The 23,156-nt window shown below is 46.6% G+C and overlaps 1 protein-coding gene across 6 annotated transcripts in view; it reads right to left on the reverse strand.

Annotated features, from left to right (window-relative positions):
* Positions 1-409: 409 nt before the first annotated feature.
* Positions 410-23,156, reverse strand: part of LOC124226374 (protein HIRA) — a 90,123-nt gene continuing 67,376 nt past the window's right edge. For 4 of the 6 annotated variants that reach the window (XM_046639557.1, XM_046639558.1, XM_046639559.1 and 1 more), the window contains 7 exons: positions 21,473-21,621; positions 19,298-19,459; positions 18,628-18,686; positions 18,117-18,222; positions 16,650-16,772; positions 15,990-16,153; positions 410-1,293 (listed from right to left, as the gene is read on the reverse strand). In XM_046639557.1, coding sequence (XP_046495513.1) covers positions 839-1,293; positions 15,990-16,153; positions 16,650-16,772; positions 18,117-18,222; positions 18,628-18,686; positions 19,298-19,459; positions 21,473-21,621 — 1,218 coding nt within the window. In that variant the 3' untranslated portion in view covers positions 410-838. Of the gene's footprint in view, positions 1,294-13,433; positions 13,638-13,738; positions 13,828-15,989; positions 16,154-16,649; positions 16,773-18,116; positions 18,223-18,627; positions 18,687-19,297; positions 19,460-21,472; positions 21,622-23,156 lie in introns of those variants that run through there. The other 2 variants (XM_046639560.1, XM_046639561.1) reach the window with 2 other exon arrangements.

Here is a 23,156-nt window from a genome sequence, read left to right on the forward strand (position 1 = left end):
TGGACCACTTTCTAAGAAAATCCCAGCTTCCAGATAATTCTTCAGAAAATCCGAGTTGGTACCTACGGACTTCCCTCCAGGAAATTGGCAAGTCAGCTGCAGCCCTTGGTGCACAGCAGGATCAGGGACTTGGGGCACAGTGCAGCCAGAACTAAGGGCCTCGATGTCTGGCTTGGGAGAAGACATGTGCAAGGTGGCCTCCCCGCCGGCCCCGGGTCAGCCTGAGATGCTGCACGACCAGGGCGTGGCCACCCTGCTGCAAAACGAGTATCTGCGTGAAGGGCTGGGGCCAAGTGACACCCAAGATCCCTCTCGCTCTGATGTTCTGCCACTGCCCACTTTAGGACAAGGGTCCACAGATGGCAGGAAGGTGGAAGTCAGAAGGAAAAGGCAAGGGAAGCCAGGATGATTTGGTATCCAATGTGTGTTCATTTATTTTATACTTACAAAAGAAATCGCCCACCCTCTGCCCCATCCCCCAAAAAACAGTCTCTTTTTACAAACATTTAAAAATTAAAACCAAATGAAGATAGACAAGTTAATTTCAGTACAATTATTTTTCAACGTAGCTGTCATAATTAGAGTTTAAATTTCCTACAAGTGACCAATGTCCAAGTGACTTATAGGGAAATCCTGATTATTGGCTGAAAGGAAAATTCCATATTACAAGTTAGCAAATTCTAGTACAAAAATAGTCCGTGTGTGGGAATAGCCTTTCCTTTTACATAGGTCTCGGGTCAGTCTACTGACTGCATAATACACTAACGTTTCAGGGTTCTCGTTCACAAATGGCTCATTCGTCATAGCTGAAGCAGCACAGCGCCTGCAGTGGCAGAGGCTAGTGTCCACCTCGGGACCGTGCTGGAGATGGCAGGCCTGGGAGCGCCTCACCGAGCCCAGGGCAGCAGGGCAGAGCCCCAGCCCCAGCTCTGCACAGGGGTCCTGGAGGGAGGGATGAGTTGCGGGCAGAGCTGCTCCCTTCCAATGGAGCAAGAGACCCAGGACAGAGGGGAAGTCTGCCAAGGGAGCTGGGCCGACGCTGGTGCAGGACAGCCCATCTCCTGCCAGTGTTTCCCCGTCCTACTGTAGCCTGATGAGGTGTGAGGCGGCCCTGTGTGTCATCAGCGGTGAGAGTGTGGCCTTGCCCTTGCGTCAGCCAGGGCTGGCCTGGGCAGGCTACTTGTCCCTCAGAATGTCGAGCTGTTCCTGACACTCGGTGAAGAGGCGCTGGAAGCGGAGGTTCTGCCCGATGACTGGCAGCAACTCCTTCAGCAGCTCCCTCTTCCGCAGACCCTGTGGAAACAGGAGAAATAGCTGAGTGTGTCAGTGAGGAGACTAGACTGTGGGGGGCTTCCCTGGCCTGGCAGAGACCCTTGTGTCTGCCCATCTGACCCCCAGGAACACCCTAGAGAGACCACAGATGGATGAGAACAATTTCTCTGCATACTCGGAAGCACTGGGAGAGCTGAAAGGCTATCTGGAGCATATGGGGTAGAGTGACAGGGCACAGCGGAAGGACACAGTGCAAAGATATGGCAGAGAAAACCAGGGTAGGTTCCATTCTTCCATGTCCCCTAAGTCTGCTGGCATAGTCACCGCTGGCCTTTCAGTGCACTGGTCAATGGCCACAGTAGCCTGGCCTTCCAGAGCAGGATGGAAGTAGGATATCAGGGCAGAGGGACAGGTGGATGGCATCAAGAAGGGGCTTCTCCCTCACACACAGATGCTCCCCAAGGGCCTGGTCAAGCCCAGGGGCGAGGAGGTGCCTCAGGAGCAGTGACTGCTCTTGGCTTTACAGTCCTGGGGGCTGTGCCCTTGGCTCTACCCCACACCTCCTCCAAGACTGGGTGCACTAGCTTCATGGTCGGCCTGGGCCCTTCTGCAAGATATACAGCAAGGCAGGGTCTCCACTACACAGACCCCCGAGAAGCACAGCTGTTGCAAAGGGAAAGCACCCAACCAACAACACTGACCACTGGAAGAGAAGGCCCAAGTTGTTAAAATAAGTATGGTACCATGACGAGGAATTACAGAAAAGAACCAAGTGCAGATATTACGCTTGAGCAAGACAGTGGTTGAAGGAGATGGGATTAGCAGAATGGACACTGCTGAAAACCAAGTTGGGGAGGGGGAGTCAGCTTGAGCCAGCAGCCCAGGATCAAGCAGGGAGGCACGCAGAGGGGAAACTGCAATAGGAGAAACAGTATAGAAAAAGCAAAAGTAGATGGAGGACAGGAGATGGGCCCAATATCTACATAATGGGTCCCGAAGAATTGAGGAAATATTTAAAGAAATAATATAGGTGGATTTCACATAATTAAGGAAAAAAATGGCTTTTGGTTGAAAGGCTCCATGGAGTGCTGATCAAGTAAGATATGGAAAAGCTGATATTCAGACACATTAGAATGAAATATACAGAATTTTCAGATATCAAAGAAAGAAAAAATCTGAAAATTTCTAAAGAACAAGAGCATATGACCTACAAAGGAAGAGACAGCAAGATTCACAATAAAATACTATTTTTAATATATTAGAAAAAAACCTTATCACCTACTATTTTTACCCAAACAGTTACCATATAAAAGGGTGAAATAAAATATATTCTTAGGTTTCTAAGACCTCAGAAGAATTGCTGCAGGAAAGATGCACCCTGAAAATGTTTTGGAGGAAATACTCAAAGTAAGAAGAGAGAAATCCAGGCGATGCTAGAAGAGGTATGGAAAGCAATGAGATCAACTTTTTCGCTAGAGTTTACGTTCGTCTTAAAAAAGCAAGAAAACAAAAAATGTAAATAGTTCAAACTTGGTGATGAAAAAACAGCTTGTCAGATTAGATAAAACAAAAGCCATCCACATGATATTGGCAAGAAACATAGAAACATGGATATAGAAAGGGCAAAAGTTAAAGATGGAGAAAGACACGTTAGTAAATCACAAAATAAAGAAAGCTAATATTTTACAACGATCAGACAAAGTAGACTTGGAGACAAAAAACATCATTGGGGGAAGACAGAATCAAAAGAGGGACAAAACCACCCTCACAGGAAGATTTCAATACACATTCAATGAGGGATGGGTCAGAAAGGCAAAAATCTGCAGATTCAGGTAACTCAAAATGAACATTTAGTAAACAGGACCTAACGGACAGACACAGAATGAGCCACGCACAACTAGAGAACACATATCCTTCTTTGGTGCACATGCAAATATGAAAAATTGCTCTAAAAGCAAACCTCAACAAAATGACAGGTATCATATAGATTACAGGTCTGGGATGGGCCAAAGCCAGCCTGTTGTCTATCTGTGTAAGTAATGTTATTGAAATGCAGCCACGCCTGTGTGTTTGTTTATATGTCATGCTACAACGGCAGAGCTGAGTAGCTGCAACAGAGATCATATGGTTTTGCAAAGCCTGAAATGTTTACTCTCTGGTCCTGATGGAAAAAGTCTGACAACCCTGAGGTGGGGCAGGGCCTGCCCAGTCCCTGATGCAGATAATGTTCTCTAACTAAAACTCAACTGAGTAAAACTCACGGATCAATTAGTAAATTTAGTAATTAATTAACTTGATATTAGTTAATTGAAATTAAATTAAAAATGACTTACAATTAAATGGTAATAAAAAACCCAAATACTGCAAAACTAGTGGGATGCAGCAAAAGTGGGGCTTATACAGGGACATTTACAAACATAGAACAGGGTATATTAGAGAACATGAACAAACGACAACCAATGACCCAAGAGTCCAACACAAGGCATCAGGAAAAAAAAGAAAAAGACATCAGAAAACACATTTTTAAAAAGCAGAAGGAAAATGACAACAAAGAATTGAAATTGATGAAACTGAAAACATTCAACAGAACAGATGAATAAAGACAAAAGTCATTTCTCTGAAAAGGCTAAAAAGACAAACCTTGCAAGATTAATCAAAGAAAAGGGAGAAAGCTCAAAGAAATAATATTAGAAATAAAAAAAAGACATAACTACATATATAGAAGAGATAAGACATGAGTACTATCAACAACTTTATCCAAACAAATCTGAACATTTAAAGAAAATGTACTAACTCTTAGAAAAATATAATTTATCTAAACTGACTCAAAAGAAATAGAAAACAGGAGTTAAATCTTACCACAAAGAAAAGATCAGGTATACTAGATTTTTAAACTGAGCTCTAAGAAACTTCCAAAGAACATTTTCCCAATGTTATATAAACTCAGAGAACAGAAAGGAGGAACTACTGCCAAACACATTCTGTGGGGCAAATATAACCCCGATTCTAAAACCGGATAAGGACAGGCATGAGAATGAAAACTCCCAGACCAATTTCACCCACAAAATCAGATGTACAAATTATTAGCAAGCAATTCTAACAGTGAATAAATAAAAGAAAGTAATGACAGAGTTGGGTTTATCCAGCAAAGCAAGAATTTAATATTAGAAAATGAATAATTTACTATATTAATAGGTTTCAATATTACTAAAAACATGAAAATTGGAAAATAGGAAATAAAATAATTACTTGAGATGACTTGATTGCTTACTCCACATGGAAAACACAAAACTATTCACAAATTAATAAAATATAATAGAAATGCTGTGGAAAGATGGCTGGTGACTAACATATCAAAGTCAAACGCATTATATGCAACACCAATGAACAATGAGAAAACATAAATAAAACAATATATCATTTAGAATAGCTACAATTATGATGTCTAAGAATAAATCTAATAAAAGATGTGCATGGTCGTTGTGCTGAAAATTATAAAATGCTCTGGAAAGGCATTAAAGAAAACCTAACTGAATGGAGAGTGCTGATGGGAATAGTGACATAGCTTGGATATCAGAATGGAGGCTGCAAAAGGTAGTAGTGGACACTGGCGTGTGAGAGCTGCAGGGGAACTGCACACCCATGGGTGCCTAGGGGCAAGAGATTATGGGTAGAATACAAGAGAACATCTAAGGTTGTGGATAGAAGCAGAAGTGAGACTTTCAGGGAAATTAAAACATTTAAAAGTAGCCATGTATATGAGGAAATGGACAAAAAGCACATGCAAAAGCCTGGGAAAGACGTATCCCCAGAAAAGGATTGAGAGGGCCAAGAGCCTTCAGGACGGGCTGAGTTGGAGCCAGTTTGCAAAGACTGAAAGAAGGTTGCTTTTTTCAAATGCCTAGTATTCGACAAAAGATCACATGGCATACAAAGAAACAGGGAAACATGGCCCACTCAAAGGAAAAAAATAAATTTCCAGAAATTGACCCTAAAGAAACACTGGCTTGGAACTTACATGACAAAGACTTTAAAAGAACTGTCTTAAATATGAGGAAAGAGGACACAGACAGCTACATGAGATCAGGAAAACAGTATGTGAACATGAGAATGTTAACAAAGAGACCAAAATTATCAAAAAGAACCAAACTGAAATTCTGGAGCTCAAAATCAATAACTAATAGAAAGATTCACTAGAGGGGTTCAACAGGAAACTCCAACAGTTTACAAAAGAAATAATCAGTGAACTTGAAGTCAGGTTATTTGAAATTATTGAGTCTGAAGAGCAATTAGAAAATAGAATGAAGAAAAGTGAAAACAGCCTAAGGGACTAACAGGACACAATCAAGCAGACCAACATAAGCATTATGCAAGTCCCAAAAGGATAAGAAGGAGAGAAAGGGGAAGATAGCTTATTTGGAAAAATAATGGCTGAAAACTTCCCAAGTTTGAGGAAAGACGGACCCACAAATCCAAGCAGCTCAACAAATACTCCAGGTAGGAAAAACCCAAAGGAACCCATACTGTGACACATTATAATCAAACTGTGGAAAGTCAAACACAAAGAGAGAATCTTGAAAGCAGGAAAGTGACCCACTAAGTAAAAGGGATCTTTCAATAAGATAATGAGTGGATTTCTCAGCAGAAACATTGAAGCCCAGAAGGCAGTAGAATGACATATTTAAAGAGCTGAAAGAAAAACTGACATCTGAGAATACTATATCCAGTAAAACTATCCTTCAAAAACAAGGGAGAAATTAAGACAGTCTCAGATAAATAACAACTGATGGAGTTCATTACTATTTAGATCAGCCCTTCAAGAAATGCCAACAGCAGTCCTTCAAGTTTAAATGAAAGGACAATACACAAAATAAAATATAAAGTTCTCTGGTAAAGGTAAATATATGAACAAAGATAAAAACCCATTTTATATAATATATGTATGTATAATATATATATGTAATTTTGTTTGGTAATTCCATTTTTTATTCTTTTACAGAATTTAAAAGACAAAAGCATAAGAAATCATAAATCCATGTTAATGGTTACACAATACATAAAGATATAATTTGTGATTTCAATAACATAAAGTGGGGGAGAAGACCTGTAAAGGAGTATGCAATTTTTTTGGTATGCAGTTAAAATTAAATTGCTATTAGTTTAAAATAGATTGTTATAACTTTAGAATGTTTTTGTTATCTCCATGGTTACCAGAAAGAAAATATCTGTAGAATATACACAAAAGGAAATGAGGGAATCAAAACATGACACTAAAAGAATCAACTAAACACAAAGGAAGATGGTAAGGGAGGAAATGAGGGAGAAAAAAAGCTATAAAACATCCGGAAAATAAATAACAAAATGGCAATATTAAATCTTTACCTGTTAGCAATTACTTTAAATGTAACTGGATTAAACTCCCCAATCAAAGTGGATAAGAAAAGCAGGATCCAACTATATGCTGCCTACAGGGAGCTCACTTTAGATCTAAGGACACACAGGTTGAAAGTGGAAGGATAGAAAATGATATCCCTTGTAAACAGTAACCAAAATAGAGAAGGGTTGGTTAAGTTAACATCAGACAAAATAGATTTTACGTCAAAAACTGTTACAGGAGACAAAGAAGGACACTGTACAATGATAAAAGGATCAATTCACCAAGAAGATGCAGCAGTTATAAACATATACGCACTAAACATCAAAGCCCCTAAATATATGAAGCACCCATTGTCTGAATTGAAAGGAGGAACAAACAGTTCCACAATAATTGTTGGAGACTTCAATATCCCATTCTAATAATGGACAGAACAACCAGACAGAAGATCAACAAGGAAAAAAAGGACTTGAAAAACAATACAGACTTACTGGGCCTAACAGACATCTAGAGAACACTCCACTGAATGACAGAAGAATACACATTCTTCTCAAGTGCACATGGAACATTCTCCAGGACAGATCATATGTTAGGCTACAAAACAAGTCTCGATAAGTTTTAAAAGATTGAAATCATAAAAATATCTTTTCTAATCTCAATGGAATGAAACTAGAAATCAAAAGTAGAAGGAAAACTGAAAAATTCACAAGCATGTGAAAATTAAACAACACACTCTTAAATAACCAGTGATTTAAAGAAATCACAAAGGAAATTAGAAACTATCTTGAGACAAATGAAAATGAAAACATAACACACCAAAAATTATGAGACGCGGGAAAAGCACTGGTTAGAGAGAAATTTATAGTGTTAAGAATCTACAAAGAAGAAAGATCTCAAACCAATAACACAACCTTCCATCTTATGAAACTTGAAAAATAAAAGCAAACTAAATCCAAAGCAAGCAGAAACAAGAATATCATACATATTAGAGTGAAAATAAATAAAGCGGAGAATAGAAATCAGTAGAGAAAATAATGAAACCAAAAATGAATTCTTTGAAAAGGTCATCAAAATTGACAAACTTTTAGCTAGATGGACTAAGAAAAAAAGAGAGAAGACTCAAATAATGACAATCAGAATTGAAATAGGGACATTACAACTGATGCCACAACAATAAAAAGGATAATAAGAGAATACTATGAACAATCCTACATCAACAAATTGGATAACCTAGATAAAATGAACAAATTCCTAGAAATACACAATCTATCAAGACTGAATCATGAATAGAAAATCTGAACAGACCTATAATTAGCAAGCAGATTGAATCAGTAGTCATAAACCTCTCAATAAGGAAAGCCTAGGACCGACCAGATGGCTTTACTGGTGAATTTTGCCATACATTTAAAGGAGAATTAACAATACTCCATACTTTTTCAAAAAATTGAAGAGGAGTCAACTCTTCCAAATACATTCTATGAGGTCAGCATTACCCTGATATCAAAGCCAGACAAAGACGCTACAAGAAAAGAAAACTACAGACCATTGGTCTATCCCTGTGAAAACTGATGCAAAAGTCCTGAACTAGCAAAGAGAATTCAACAGCAAATTGAAAGGATTATACAGTATGACCAAGTGAGATTTCCTGGCATGCAAGGATGATTCAATAAACTAAAATCAATCGATTTCCCTCGTATGTGGAACATCACCAAACTTATGGACTAAGAGAACAAATTAGTGGTTACTGGGGAAGGTGGGTGGAGGGTGGGCACAAGGGGTGAAGGGGCATACTTGGTGGGCACATATGGTGTATGACAAACAATAATGTACAACTGAAATTTCGCTACGCTATAAGCTATTACAACCACAATAAAAAAACAAACGAAAAAACTAAAATCAATGTAATACACCACATTAATAGAATGAAAGGAAAAAAATCCCAGAAGATCACCTCAATTGATGCACAAAAAGCATTTGACAAAATTCAACACCCTTCATTATAAAAACACTCAACAAAATAGTAATAGAAAAAGCTATCTCAATATGATATGATAAATATAATATATAATAAAGGCCATCTATGACAAGCCCACAGCTAACATCATACTCAAGGTGAAAAGATGGAAAGTGTTTGCTCTAAGGTTAGGAACAAGGCAAGGATGCCCACTTTCACCACTTCTATTCAACATAGTACTGGAAATGCTAGCCAGAGCACTGAGGCAAGAAAAACAAATAAAAGGCATCTAAATTGGAAAGGAAGAAGTAAATTTATCTCTGTTTGCAGACAACATGATCTTACATCAAACCCTAAAGATTCCACAAAAAACCTGTCAGAATAAGTGAACTGAGCAAATTTGCAGAATATGAAATCAGCACACAAAAACTGGTTGCATTTTTATACACTAACAAGAAACAATCTGAAAAGGAAATTAAGAAAACAATTCCATTTACAATAGCCTCCAAAAGAATAAAATCCTTAAGAATAAACTTAACCAAGAATGTGAAAGACTAGTACTTTGAAAACTATAAAACATTACTGAAAGAAATTAAGAAGACACAAATAAATGGAAAAACATCCCATGTTCATGGATTGGAAGAGTTAATATTGTTCAGATGTCAATAACACCCAAAGTGATCTATAGATTTAATGTGCTATCAAAATCCTAATGGTATTTTTCACAGAAATAGCAAAATCCATCCTAAAATTCATTTGGAATCTCAAGAGACCCTGAATAGCCAGAATAATCCTGAAAAAGAAGATAAAAGTAGGAGGTCTCATACTTCTTGACCTCAAATCTTATTTCAAAATTATTATACCTGTAAATTTTTGAACTATGTGACTATATTACCATTCAAAACAAATTTAAAATAAATTTTAAAATTATAAAACTGAAAACCTCTATTAAAAAAAAATGAAAGGGAATGAAGTAAATTGCTATAAAAAATGCAAAATATTCTGCCTTCCTGTGCCACCAGGGGCAAGCTGCAAGAGGATCTGTCCTCTGGCCTGAAGGCTGGTGTCAATACCAACAGCTACCAAGTACCACCTCCCAGCCGGGGCTCTCAGTAATGGATGATACTCCCCACTGTTGCAGGCAGAAGCCTGGGACATAGCTCATCACCACCTTTCTGGCCAGTGTCAAGGTCCACAGCGAAGACCTTGACAGAGGGAGGCTTCCCAAGAGCAGGGTCTGCCTGAGGAGACAGTGGCCAGCACAGAGTTCAGGTACCTGAAGGATGGTTACTTAGTGCCCCAACCCTCTGCTTCTTGTCTCTCTCCTGTGCACACTGTGATTCTTGAGGGAAACAAGCCTCGATCTTTGGGATCTCCTGAGGCACACTGGCAGCCCATATCAGAGTAATTTTCCCAATATATAAAGAATTCCTACAAACCAATAAGAAAAACAAATGACAATAAAATATTTCAGCAGACTTCAAAAAAAGGATATACAAGTGGCTCTTGAACATATGAAATGATGCCTTCCTAATAAGCCTCCTGGGAGGGCTGCTGAGTCAGCATTGCTAGTGGAAGTTCACCCTCCACCCACAGCTCCATTTTCCAGCCATCCTGAGGACCAGTTCCATTTGAATGACCAATTCTCATCACAAAAGTGTTCACAAAGAAACTCAACAAGAGAACAGAGGGCTCATACTCAGCTCACCTCCTCTGCCCCAATATCTAAATGAAGAGACAGTGAAAAGGTTAAAAAAAAGAAGGAATAAATTCAGAATAGTGCTGAGACCAGGAAGGGATGTGGCAGACTGCCGGAGCTGCCTATGTCCACACCCACACCAAGACTTCTTCTCCTACATACTCTTTACTGCTCGCTTTGCCAGCCTCCCTTGCAACAGGGGTGCCCAAGTGATTTGCTGGTTGCCTGTAAGGCATGGACTGGTTTCTGGGAAAGCTTTTCTTTTTCTGGTAAGAGAGGTGGATGTTGCTGGTACTGGCTCGCTCCTATCTTCCTTCCTTGAACTTGGATATGACAGCTACCTTGTGATCACGAGGGAAAGGCCAGGAGAATCACGGGGATACAGGCTATCACGTACCTCCAGAAGACTTATTTGGAGGAGAGAAAAAAAACTATTTCAGCCACCATTAGATGGGGTATCAATTACCTGCAGCTAAAAGCATTTGTCATGATTTGAGTAGATCAGCTATTTCAGGCAGTTGACAGAAGGTGGAAAGCAGGTGGGACCATACTGATGGTGCCCTGGGAAGGGAGCCACAGAGTGCTCCTGGGCAAATCTCCAGTGACATGTCCTGCTTAGAGCTGGCAAAAACAACCAGTAGAAAGAAGGGGGAAAGGAGAGCACATGGCCATTAATTGGTGACCTGTCTGTGCCCCCTTCCCCCTGCAGCACATTGGCCTGGAGCGCTTACTTTCAGGCTGCGACAGAGAACTACTGTGTAGAGCTCTGGCTGACCTCTCAGGCTGAGGTTCCCAGAGTGACAGCTTGGTCACAGAGTAAGGCCCCACAACCTGTCCAGTGGGAGAGGATGTCTGGGCACGTGCCTACCTGTCTCCCACTCAAGCCGACAGTCTATCAGGCTGCCCTGGAGGTGAGGTGTGCGGGGGGAAATAGCTCTACTTCGCAGGTAATCCAGAACCACCTCTCCCGTTGAAGACAGCAGACAAAGCTGGACAAACAGAAACAGACCTCAGAGAGCTAACGTGCTAGTGATGAAGGACTGAGCCAGGGTGGGGGGAAGGTAGAAATCCAGAGATGGATGGCTTTGCCTTGGGAACATTTATTGATGAGGAGGCTGAGCAGAGCTTCTGCCAAACTTGAGGGCCTAGGGCCCATGAAAAGTGGGGTCCCTGGTAAATCACCCCTCCTTTGTGCTGACACCCCAAAGGGATACACCCTAGAATAAAGGTAAACTGGCAATAAACCAGCCCCTGCACCAACTAGTGTGCAGCTTTGAGTCGCCAGGTAGCCCAGAAAACCTTGATGCCTGAACTGCCTAAGGGGATCCTGCAGAGCTGGTGCCTCAAGAGCTGGCAGCCGCAAGTAAAAGTGCTCTCTGATCTCGAACTACTTCTACAAACAGTTTTTTTAGTATTATTTCCAGCAGACAGTCAAAAATAACCAGGCACATAAGGAGATAAGACAATATGAATGAAAACCAGCAGAAATATTTATAGGAAATAGAAGCAGATACACAAGGGCACCCAATAAGAGAACTATCAGACATACATCTTTAAAATAAAGTAACGAAGCTTCCTATGCTCAAGCAGGTAAAAGACTAAATTGAAAATCTGGAGGAGAATTGAAACTATGTTTCAATTTCTAAAAAGAGAAGCCATTACATTTCCCTGATGATGGGAAAAATGGAAGGGAAGGTACAATCAAAAGGAACACAGGACAATCCACAGAATGAAAGAAAGACAAAGACTTAGAGCTTTGCAAAAGTTCAAAACACCAAGAGAGGATTCCAAAAGAACTTATAAGGCAATGGAAATCAGATTTGCCACAGAGTTTTTAGCAACAATAGTGGATGTTAAAAGTCTGTGGCATTTTTATTTTTTCAAAGCTCTAAGGGAAATTCATTTTGAACCTAGGATTCTAGTAGCCAATCAAATTAGGATTTATTGCAACAAAATAAAAATGGAATAAAAAATAGAGGAAGCCAAGTACACACCAAGGCCTTCAGAGCCTTGAGAGGACTGACCCTCCAGTCTTTACTCCTCCCATCACCACTCTGCTCAGCTGCTCCTTTTACACTGAAAGCCCTCCCACCTCAGGGCCTTTGCACTTGCTGTTCCTGCTGCATGATGTTCTTCCCTCAAATATCTGCAGGGCTTCACCCCTCATCTTTTCTGGTCTTGGCTCAGTCAAGCCTTCCTCAATCATCCTGCCAGTACTCTGTATCCTCCTGTCCTCTTTAGTTTTGTTCACAGTGCCCACCCCCACCCAACACATTATCTGTACTTGCTCATTTGTTTTGAATCTGCCTCTCTCCACGAGAATGTAGATCCACAGGGCAGGGCCCAGTGGGCCTTGCTCCTGCTGCCTGCCCTGTACCTAGACGACGCCTGGCTAGAGAAGGTACTCCACCAGTATTTGCAGCTAACTCTGGGATCCACAACTTCTCCCATCCCTCACCAACCTGCTCCTTTCTCCTTTCCCAACTCAGTCAATGCACTAGCGGCAACCTGTGCAAGCCAAAAAATCTGGAGGTGACCACATGCTCATTCTTCTCTTTTCCTCATCTACTCCATATCCCACTACCCACATACCAAGTCTTGCCTCCAAAATACATCTTGGATCTGTCTCCTTTCCCTTCTCCATGGCCATCACACTGATCCAAGTCACCTTTATCTTTTGCCGGAACCGCCGCAAAAAGCAAGCCCTGACTAGCTTTCTGTCATTTCATGTCACCTCTGCTCAAACTCCTGCAAGAGTTCCTGCTGCTGAGACTAAAACTCCAGCTCCTCACAAGGTCTCCACAATCTACTTCCTGCTCATTTCTCTTGCCTCATTGGACACCGCCCTCTCCTCTACTCACTATGTTCCAGCCGCAACAGCCTCGATGTACCAAGCCCTCTGCATTTACTATCACCTCTACCAGGAAACTCTCCCCAGGTCTCTGCAGAGCTGGCTCAATCTTACCCTTGCGTTCATCCAAAAAGTGCTCTTCCCAGGTCTTCCCTGGACACTCTTTCCCAGGCATGCTTGTCTTGTTGCTCTGCTTATTTCCTCCTTAGCATAACGCACAATCTAAAACTATCTTGTTGACTGAATTGCTTACTTGCTTATGTCTGCCTCCCTACCAGACTGTGAGCTCCACGAAGGCAGGAAAGGATCTTTCATCTTCACTATTGAACAAACCCACAGGCCCGGGCAGGCAGCTTTCCTCAGCACAGGCGCATAGCTGAGTGCTCCCTAGGCATGAAGCCGAGGGCCCAGCTCCTGTCAGGTCGTGCAGTGCTGGCATCTCACCATCTCACTGATGCTGGGACCCAAGGTGGTGTGCTGGAGGAGTCTAATGAGGAAGAATTTCAAAGCACTTTGGCTTATTTTTTAAATCTCCACCTCCACTTTTCATGAGAGAACTCTTGTGGCAAGAATGAAAGCAGCACCTACCACTACTGTTGACTCCCACTGGCTTCCAGTGGAGTAGTGAACCGGACCCAGTAAGTCCTTGCATATTTCTCGAAGTCGGTATTCAAACCCTAATTACAGAAAAAAACAACAAAACAAAACAAAACAAAACAGAAATAGGAACACATTACAAAAAGAAATAAAAAATCAAGAATATGCTAAGTTGTTGTATATCAAAGCAGAATGAACAAATCCTTATGCTATTGCCTATTAAGGGCAAAATGCCTATTGCCTGTCTCTTGGTTTCGGGGCACTGAGACCTATAATGACAGATTCTCACTCACTCATTTGCTCCCTTGACGACATATGTAGCAGCCCCTCTGGGTGCTGGACCCCAGGAAAAATGAGATGTGGTTGGCTCTGGGATAAACTCCCCAAGGTGTTGGGAAAACATGGGAAATTGTGGAATGAGGGGACTGGACTAGTCAGATTTGCTTGAGAAGATGCCTTGGCAGCTGGTGTGAGAGGAGATCAGCAGGGTCAGGAAAGAGCCTTCAGGAGGTAAGAGATGGCAAGGGTATGAATTTAGACTGAGGAAGCGGTGACTGAGCAGAGACAAGAGAAGCAAGTGCAGGCCTGTCAACTCAAGGGTTATGGGCACAGCCAGGTGGAATGCCAGAAATGCTGCGGGCAGAATCTGGGGGGGTCAGCCAGCACTGAGGACAGCTGAAGCCATAAGCAATGGATGAAATCACCCAAAGATGAGGGTAGAACAAGAGGATGAAGTTGGCATTTGAGGAGTTTTAGAAATGAGTGGGGTCTCCCTTTAATTAAACCTTGAGTCCTCCTTTTATGGTTGAGGAAGCAAGAGATGGAGAGAGGAGGTGACTTGTGTATGGACACTGGAACAGATGTGTGGAAGATGGAGAATGAGAAGCAAGGGTTGGAAGGATCCCATGAATGGGTGCAGGCCCAAGGAGATAGTGGCTTTATGCAGGGCATCAGGGTGAGTTCTGATCAACACCCAGGATGAAGCAAACCAAAGAGAAGCCAGAGGACGGGTTTCCCCCAGAGAGTGGGGGGTGAGGCCCAGATGTGAGTGGAGCACCCTGGCAAAGAAGTGAGGGCCTGGGAATATTCAATTTATAAAAGTTGGTGACCATACATGCTGGTGACCACATAGACTGGGTGGGAAGAGTAAACATCAAACTGCTTACTGGAGTCCGCTGGGGAGTGGGAGGGGCTTTGAGTCTGTCAGCCATGTTTGCTGTCATCAGAGGTGTATATATGTATATATATATATACAATTACATCACCAGAGGCAACATGACATGCGAGTTCTGGGAGATACATTTGTAGGCGTTTAGTGTGTTCTTTTCTTGTCTTTTTTATACTTAATTTTTTTCTCTACATCATAAATAAAATGGGGAGAGTAATGTCAAAAGCAAAGCAAGAAGGCTAAGAGGCTGCTCTGTAACCAGCCCTGGGGCTGTGTGGTGACACAGGCAGAGCTTTGAGAGGGGCAGTCCCCAGGCCGCAGCCCCAGAGGCCAAGCTCAAGCAGGAGGAAGGCTGCATGACCTCACACTCGCCTAGCAGAGGGATGAGAGGCTGTTGGAGGTCACCCCACAAACACAACGGCCACCTCTTCCAACACACCTTGCTTTCTGCTGACCAACAGGGGGTGGGGGCACCTCCGGGGGAGGGGGCATAGGTTGCTGAGAACTCTTGCAGGAAAAGCTGGGCTGGAGGGTCATGGGGAGGCGCCGGACAGCAGGCCAGCCCTTCTAGGGCAGGAGGGGCTGAGAGGAGGAAGAGAAATGCAGGCCCACTGGATGCTGCCAGAAGACACCCTCCCCCAAGGTGACTGGCTCACTGACCACTGATGCTCCAAGGGTATGAGGGGCAGCAGGAGTCTGAGCATCGCATCTGCGTCTTCGGAGTATTACTGTCTTTCCATGCATCCTCTGCCCCCACTCCCTCCCGCTGCTAATCTTCCTGGCCCTCAGGCCTACTCCATTTAAGGCCTCGAGCCTTTCATGGGGCTGGGCATCTGCTGGGCTGCCCTGATCACAGCTCAGGCTGGGAGATGGGAGGCTGAGGGCCCACCTTGCTGACAGGGGAGCAGGAGGCTAGGGCCTCTGGGGATGACCACGGGAGACTGGGAGGAAGGACAGTGCAGAGAGCTTTAGGCCGCTGCATCTCTGTCCTGATTCACAGGCTTTCAGGAGGGTCATGTTGGGACGGGGATTGAGTTGGGCCCGGGAGGACAGACGGGCCCCCAGAAACCTTACCTTCGTTCACGAGGTACCGTGCGTAAAGGAGGAGCCAATGGCGGTATTCATGGCTGGACTGTAGCGTGAGCGCCGCTGCGACCTGACTCTCCAGGTAGGCCAGGGTGGTTTCCTGCTGCACCACGTGAGGCACGGAGAAGAGCCGGGCCGCCTGCCTTCCTGAACTGCAGAGACCAGCAGAGCACACATCATGAGGCAGTGGGCACTGTGTGGGGCAGGAGGCTGCCACCATGCACCCCAGGGCTCCAGTGAGGAGCCAGCAGGGTGGCAGGTGTCAGACTCCATGCTGGCTCACCCATCCCCATGTCCTAGCCACCGGCCGCCTGGCACTCTGGCACCCCATGTGGATCTGACCACTCTGTACCTGACATCTAGGTCCCTCAGGTAACAGGCCAGTGGTCCATTCCCCCCATTCAAAGAACTGCCCAACATGGATGTCCATGATCTGTAGCACCTTAGATCACCATCTAGGCCCTGAAGTGACAGAGCTTGCGTCCCAGCACCCTGAGATATTACCCAACGTGGGTGCACAGCCCAGGGCACCCCCAGCCTGCCTGTGCTGAGCAGCAGGTGGGCAGAGGGCACAGGCAGTCAGAGTTGGCCTGGGTGGGACTGTGCCTACATGACCTGGCCACCTCCCCCGGCACTCGGGTCACCTACGTGGTGGCACGACCCTGGACTATGGCTAAAGGTCCCGAGCACAGCATGGCGTCCTGGGGAGGCAGGCTGCTCCTGAAGTCCGCACACTGGGCCAGGGAGTCCTGCTTGTCAGAAACCAGGTTCCTGGGGAGGCAAAGGCAAGAGCAGAGCTCAGAAAAACCAGGAGGTCCACCAGACGAGGCTGGTAGCAAGGTTACCAAGGAGCGAGTGCCACGTGACCCACTGCCAGAACACCAGCAGAGGCTGAGTGTCACTGCATGCTTAGCATATGGCGCCTCCCAGACAGGTTTCATAACAAAGGAACATGGATGACAGTGAAGGTCACCGACAAAGCTCTTGCCCTGAACACTTCAGCCCTGTGGTCTTGGTTCCTGGGGACAGGGGGCCTGTGTGTGAAGCATACCAGGGATGCCCACCTGCCCAGGGGCCCACATGGCCCCACCCTTGGGAGCTGTGAGGAACGCCAGGGCTCTAGCCTTCCTGTGCTTCCACAGCATCCCAGGCATTCAGCTCTTCACCTTCTCTGGACCCTTCACACCTTTGTGAAGAAAACATTCTTCACACACTTTAAAATAGCTGGGTGCCTTTGTAAATGTGTCCAAAATACAAAGGGTCAACATTTCCCTTCTTAAATAACTGGCTTGTTTCCATTATTACAGTAATCACACATAAAACACAAAATTTTGTAATTTGGAAGAGTAGGGAGTGGGGTGTTTTGGGGTTGTTTTTCTTTTTTTTTAAACTCAAGAAAGAGAGCTCAGCGTGAGGATAAACTGATACCTGACAACTCTTAACAGAAAAAGGCTGGAAGGTAGCTAGCTTAGGTCTGCAAGACCAAAGGTGCAGACAAAAGAAAAGAACTCGGAATGGCTGGTACACAATGCACATGCTTCATATGTCTGGGTTAAGACCTCTGACATAAAGACATTTTATAAATACAGAAGAGGGCTCCAAATTCCAAAATGGACGAAGGAAACGTACAGACTATCACACGTGGTGAGTGATGGTGCAACCTTACTAATTCACCAAGTCAGTGAGAAGTGCTGCCTGGTTCCTCCTAAGCTACAAAAATTGACGAGCGCTGGCAAGGCTCCTGTGAAGGCAACTCATCTATGCTGACGACAGCTCAGGAGGCCAGGGTGGAAATATATAGTGACAACCATAAAAATTTTCAAATGCCTATTCCAAACAAAGTAATCCCAGAGAACAGTGTGGAAGAAGGAAAGTACCTCTGTGCATGGGCTCTGAGCACAGAGAGGCTGTGGGCCAGTGGCTGCCCACAGGGACAGTAGGTCCTGCACTGGCAGGTTTGAGTTCTGCCTCCTCCAGCAGACAAAGCCCAGCCTCCACTCTGGGTGCAACTCCCAGGAGAAGCAGGCCAGAACTGGGAGCCCTTGCTCGCTGATCTGGGATCCAACTCAGATGGACACTCTCCCTTGGGGCAGGGCTGGGGGATGGCTTGCTTACCAAGTAGAAAGTGACGGATTAAAGCAGTATGCCTTCCCATCAGACAGGTTCATCACTGGGATTCCATGCTGTGTCAGCAAGATCTGTGACACTGTCATATCACTGCCTAGGGAGACACCACAAAAATGGGTTCTGGGTGTGTTCTGATCAACAAGTGCATGCATGTACACCAAAGGAGAAGCCTGACCCACGGTTCGCATTGTCTCAGGACTAGGCACCTTAACGCTGCCTCAGCAACCAGGGAGTCATTGCTGTGCTCTGTGCATGCTATTTTCACTGCCACCCACCAGGTTCTTCGTCACCTTTCAAGGACCCATTTAAACGTGCCCTGGGAGAGGGTGTATCTCCCTGCAATGTGACTGCACCCCCCGACACAATGACTACCCCGGTCTGGCCCAGAGCCTGACTCTCTGTCTAGACAGAGTGGGGCCCTTCCCATCAGAGCTGGGACTTGAGCTACCTTGTCCTGCTCCCCACCAGACAACCAGGGACGGCCCAGGGCTGGGGTTACCTGCCAAGATGGAGTGTAGAGACTCTTCTTTCACAACAACCACCTGTCTGTGAACGTCCCTAGGAGGGAGACGGGGAATAGCTTACTCACCAGCCAGGGTAAATGCAACAGAACATGTCTCGGTGCTCAGACCCCTGCTCCATAGTCCCTGGTGCACTCCCAGTCCTGGCCTCCTATGAGAGGGGCTCTGGGCTGCAAGTGGCATCCACTCCCCATGTGCTGCTCCATTCCCTCCACAGTCCACAGCAGAGGGTCTAGGCAATGGAGCCATGGGGCTTGCCACCAATGCCACACCGACTCTCGGAGAAGCGTGACCATGCTCTGGCAGCTGAGATCCCATTTCAGAAGAACCCACATTAGGAGCCTGGCACATGCAATTAGGCATTGTGATTTGTATGTGGTTTGCTCCTGTAAGGATGACAGCAGGGGTAGGGAGCTTGCCCCACTTCCACTTCCACATCCTCTCTCCCCACACATGGGGCGGCCAGCACAAGCAATGTGCAACTGCTCAGGGTCTCCTCAGGTGTTAAGACCCCAGGCAAGCAGACCCCAAGGACATGTCTGCTGGGTGGCCTCCTACACTGCTTTCCCTGTCCCTGAAGGGAGGGGGACCAACACAGCCCCATCCTGCCCTGGTTGGAGCCCGCCCAACCCCAGGCCTGCCTCTCACCAGACAGACAGTGTGGCTGCAGCAGTGAGCGCCATGACGTAGGAGCCCGTGCAGTGCAAAGTGGAGATCGGGGACGGCAGGAGGATGGGAGGGAGGAGGCGGCGACCACAGGTGGAGAACACTGACAGCATCCTCTTTTCACAGGCGACACACACCACATCACTGAGAAGGCACAGGGGGAAAAGGTGTCATGGGGGTCAGGAGCTGTGGCAGAGGTAGCAGCCCCAAGGTGTAGCTTCCCTGTGCCTGATGTGGCCTTCTTCTGAGCAGGGGCAGCAGAGGGATGGGTGAAGACTGGCTCAGGGGGCGGAAACAGGGCTGACGGACCCAGAGACCTCTGATTAGAAGACTATGTTCTCCTCCCCGCCACGCTCAAGCTTTTCTGAGCTCATGCTAATGCTGTCTCAGGGGGCTAGCTGCTTTGGAGGACCACCACATCTGACAGCGACCCAGGAAGCACGCCTCACTTGTCAGAGGAGGCCACACAATACCCACTTGACAGTCTCCTGGATACGACTAGCCAAGCTAGCCCTGAGAAGGTCTCTGCTGAGACAGGCCGTAAGAAGGTAAGAAGTGTGGGAATGACAGAGTGTATCTCCACAGGGGACACCAGCTGTGCCCTTGAAGGCCTTTATGGTTGGGGTGAGAGAGGTCTGTCACTCCCTGAGCAAGGAATGCTTCATGGGCAAGTGTTTGGGTGCTGTCAAACATCTCCCCTCTGAGTGGCCACCAGATCCCTGAGGCGGGCCCACAGCAGGCTGACTTTCCTGTGAGGACCCTGGTGAGGCCCCAGCCACAGGCCTAGGATGAGACTAGAGTCTCAGATCCTGGGCCCAGCAAACGACCTGGAGCCCCACTCCACGTCTCTTCTGTTCTGCTCAGCCGGCGCCAGCAGTCTGCATGAGCAGCAGGCTCGCAGCAGGGTCAGCTAAGGAGGCAGCTCTGCCAAGTGCCTCTCCAAACCAGTCACTGTTCCTGGCCTCTGGAAAGGGAGAGGCAGTGAGGTCTCTCTGTTTATAAAGGCTTACTGGAGCAGGGCCAGCAGCAGGGGTTCTCTGTAGCTGAATTCTGTCTGCTCATCTCTGATGGTCAGAGCTTTCCTGAAGCCAGCCCACTGCGGCACTGCGGACCAGGTCTGCTCACTGAGCCTGGTTGGTCCTCAGCCAGCCTCTCCAGCAGCTGCCATGTCATCACGTGGGAGGCTGTGCTGACATCCCTCGGCCCCCAGCTGGGGTGCATCACCTGCCTTGGGACCAGGGGCAGAGAGGACATGGTGGCACCTAGCACTCGGGCCTCTTTGCACTTCATAGGTCCCTGGGATTGGGAACCCAGTCCACTTATTTTGAGGGGGAACAAGAGGGCAGAACAGAATGGACGCTCCTTCTAGGCCCAACACCATGAACTCTCTCAGGGCCCATGGGAACCCTGACCTAAGACAGAAGGCCAAGTGTTTGCAGACACTTGTGAAAGCATTTTACATATAACCTCATGATAAATGATTAAGGGTCTAATTAAATCACGTATCTAAGCTGATTGTCTTTGTAAAACCTCCTAAGAGTATTGAACACGTGGTCCTGACTGGGGGCCCTAAGCCTCAGCAGGCACCTGAGGAAGATGCTGGTCCTCTTTCCAGATCAAGCGCTTGCAGGGACAGGTCCAGGAGGCTGCAGCCCCAAAGCCCATGGAAGACACTGGGTGACTAACCACCGATTTAAGGTCTTCCCTCAAAGTACAGAATCTCAAAAGGGCTCAGGACTTGGGGACAGTGAGAAATCCACAACCTCCTTGGATGAAAATCTGGGGTCCAGAGAAAGAACCAGCCCAAATCAGAGAGCCAGGCAGAGCTTAGCCTGGAAGCTGAGACTTCAGAAATCCGGCCAGACAAGGGAATCGGAACACCTGAATGGAAATCCTGGCCTGGGTGACCCTCTAGGACTCAGTTTCCCTACCTATAATGGGGGATAATGATGTCAACTTCACTGGGCGTTGCAGGGACTGAGAGGACAGATGCACGTGCCCAGCCCAGAGCAAGGCCCAGCGTAGGCCTCTGTGGGCACTGGCACGTGCGGGGCAGTGCATCCTTCCCTCAGTCAGGCCACTTCCCAGTGCCACAGAGAGTAGCACAGTACTTGCTTTACATTAAAAGCCAGCTTGGGCGAAGACCCTTGCCCTTACCAGCTGCCGGCAGCAGTGAGGATCCGGCTCGTGAGCACCGTCTCCCACTCCTTCCCTTCCCGGTTACACTTCAAGCGGCTCAGCTTCACACCCCCCACGGCCGTCACTTCATTCTCCACCTCAATGTACATGGAGGGGTCGGAGCTCACCTGGATGAAGAGAAGCAAACACAATGTCTCTTCAGGCGATAGCGGGCCCACTCAGACTTGGGCTATGGGACGGGTGAGATGCTCAACAGGCCTCATGGCCTGGGCTCTGAGGCAGGGGAGGACACAGAGAGGCAGACAAAGCTGGCTGGCTAGCTGGAGGGTGGCGGGGGTGGTAACAAGGCAGGACAGGAGGGCCAGAGGTCTGGATGTGTGGTCCCCAGGGTAGGGAGAGTGCTGGGAGGTGGCTTCTGCCTCATCATCAATGTAGCAGAGCAGATAATCAGTGTCAGAGCTAAAGACCCCAAAGCCTCCTAATTCCACCACTTCGTCTCACAAGGGAGAACACAGAGAAGGCAAGTCACCTGCCCAAAAGCACACTGCAAACAAGGACCACAGCCAGCTGAGGACAGAGCTGGGAGTGAGATGTGGGTCTCCTGCCACCCAGTTGAAGGCTCTTCAAAGATCGCAGTGTGCGGCAATAATAGAGCCTGTGCCAGTGCCTGGAGGAAAAGTCTAGAAAACCCCAAGGTCCTCTCTAGTTCCTCCAGTAGTGAGCCTCAGTCTGCTCATCTGAGACTAACCTCATGGGAGCGTCCCCAGAAGAGCACGCACAGAAGCGCCTAGTGCAGTGCCTGGCTCACATGGGTGCAGCTTGAGCTTCCAGGGAGCTGATTCCCAGATATTCCGTATGGAAAACCAATCAGAATGGTTGAACAGTTTGTACTTGTGTGGTTACACAAGTGGGTGAGCTGGGCAGAGGGCCAGCTGTGGCTGAGAGCCTGGCCCCCCTTCGTGGGCCCCTAGAAACCAAGAACAGCCCCAAGCAGCACTCAGCAGTGAAGCCCCCAGGGAGTGCTTGGAGGAGTCTGGGAGGAGGGTTTGCGAGCCCTGCCTCTGCTCACATCAGCTACAAGAACAAACCATGTGGTCCCTACGTTTAGGCTCAGGAGGACCTGTGGCGGGAAGGGCTGACACCTGCTCTCCAGCACCACATGAGGACCAGCCTGGGCTGAGGCAGTGCGTGGCCAGCGAGAAGTGACCTGCATGTGGGGTCCTAGAAAGTTTCCTAAGGATGTGCACCTGAACTGAGGTACAAAGTATGTGAGGTGATGGCGTGTGCAAAGGCCTGGACTGAGTGACTAGAGGGCCTCTGGGAATAAAGGATTATTTGCTCTAGAACTGTGACTCGAATAAGCACACAGTTACAAGCTTCCACTCCAAGAATTCAAACAGCCTGGATAACGACTCCATGCCTGGCCCTGGACAGGGCCAGTGGGCTGGTTGGGAGATAGACAACTACCTCACTGTCCAGTGGGCACCGAGTATGAGGCTGTCCAGGGCTGAGTATGGAGCTCAAAGAGGCTTCTAGGAGAAGGAGCTGGGAATACAGAAGATGGTAGCAGGGACTGTGAGGTGTGGAGATGGGGGTAGTGAGGGGGTCCCCGGGGAAGAGGATGGCAATCTTGCAAATAAGACTGGGTGGTTGAGGGCCGGCCCCGTGGCTGAAAGGTTAAGTTCACGTGCTCAGCTTTGGC

Source organism: Equus quagga, chromosome 15 (assembly GCF_021613505.1).
Source record: "Equus quagga isolate Etosha38 chromosome 15, UCLA_HA_Equagga_1.0, whole genome shotgun sequence".
NCBI lineage: Eukaryota > Metazoa > Chordata > Mammalia > Perissodactyla > Equidae > Equus > Equus quagga.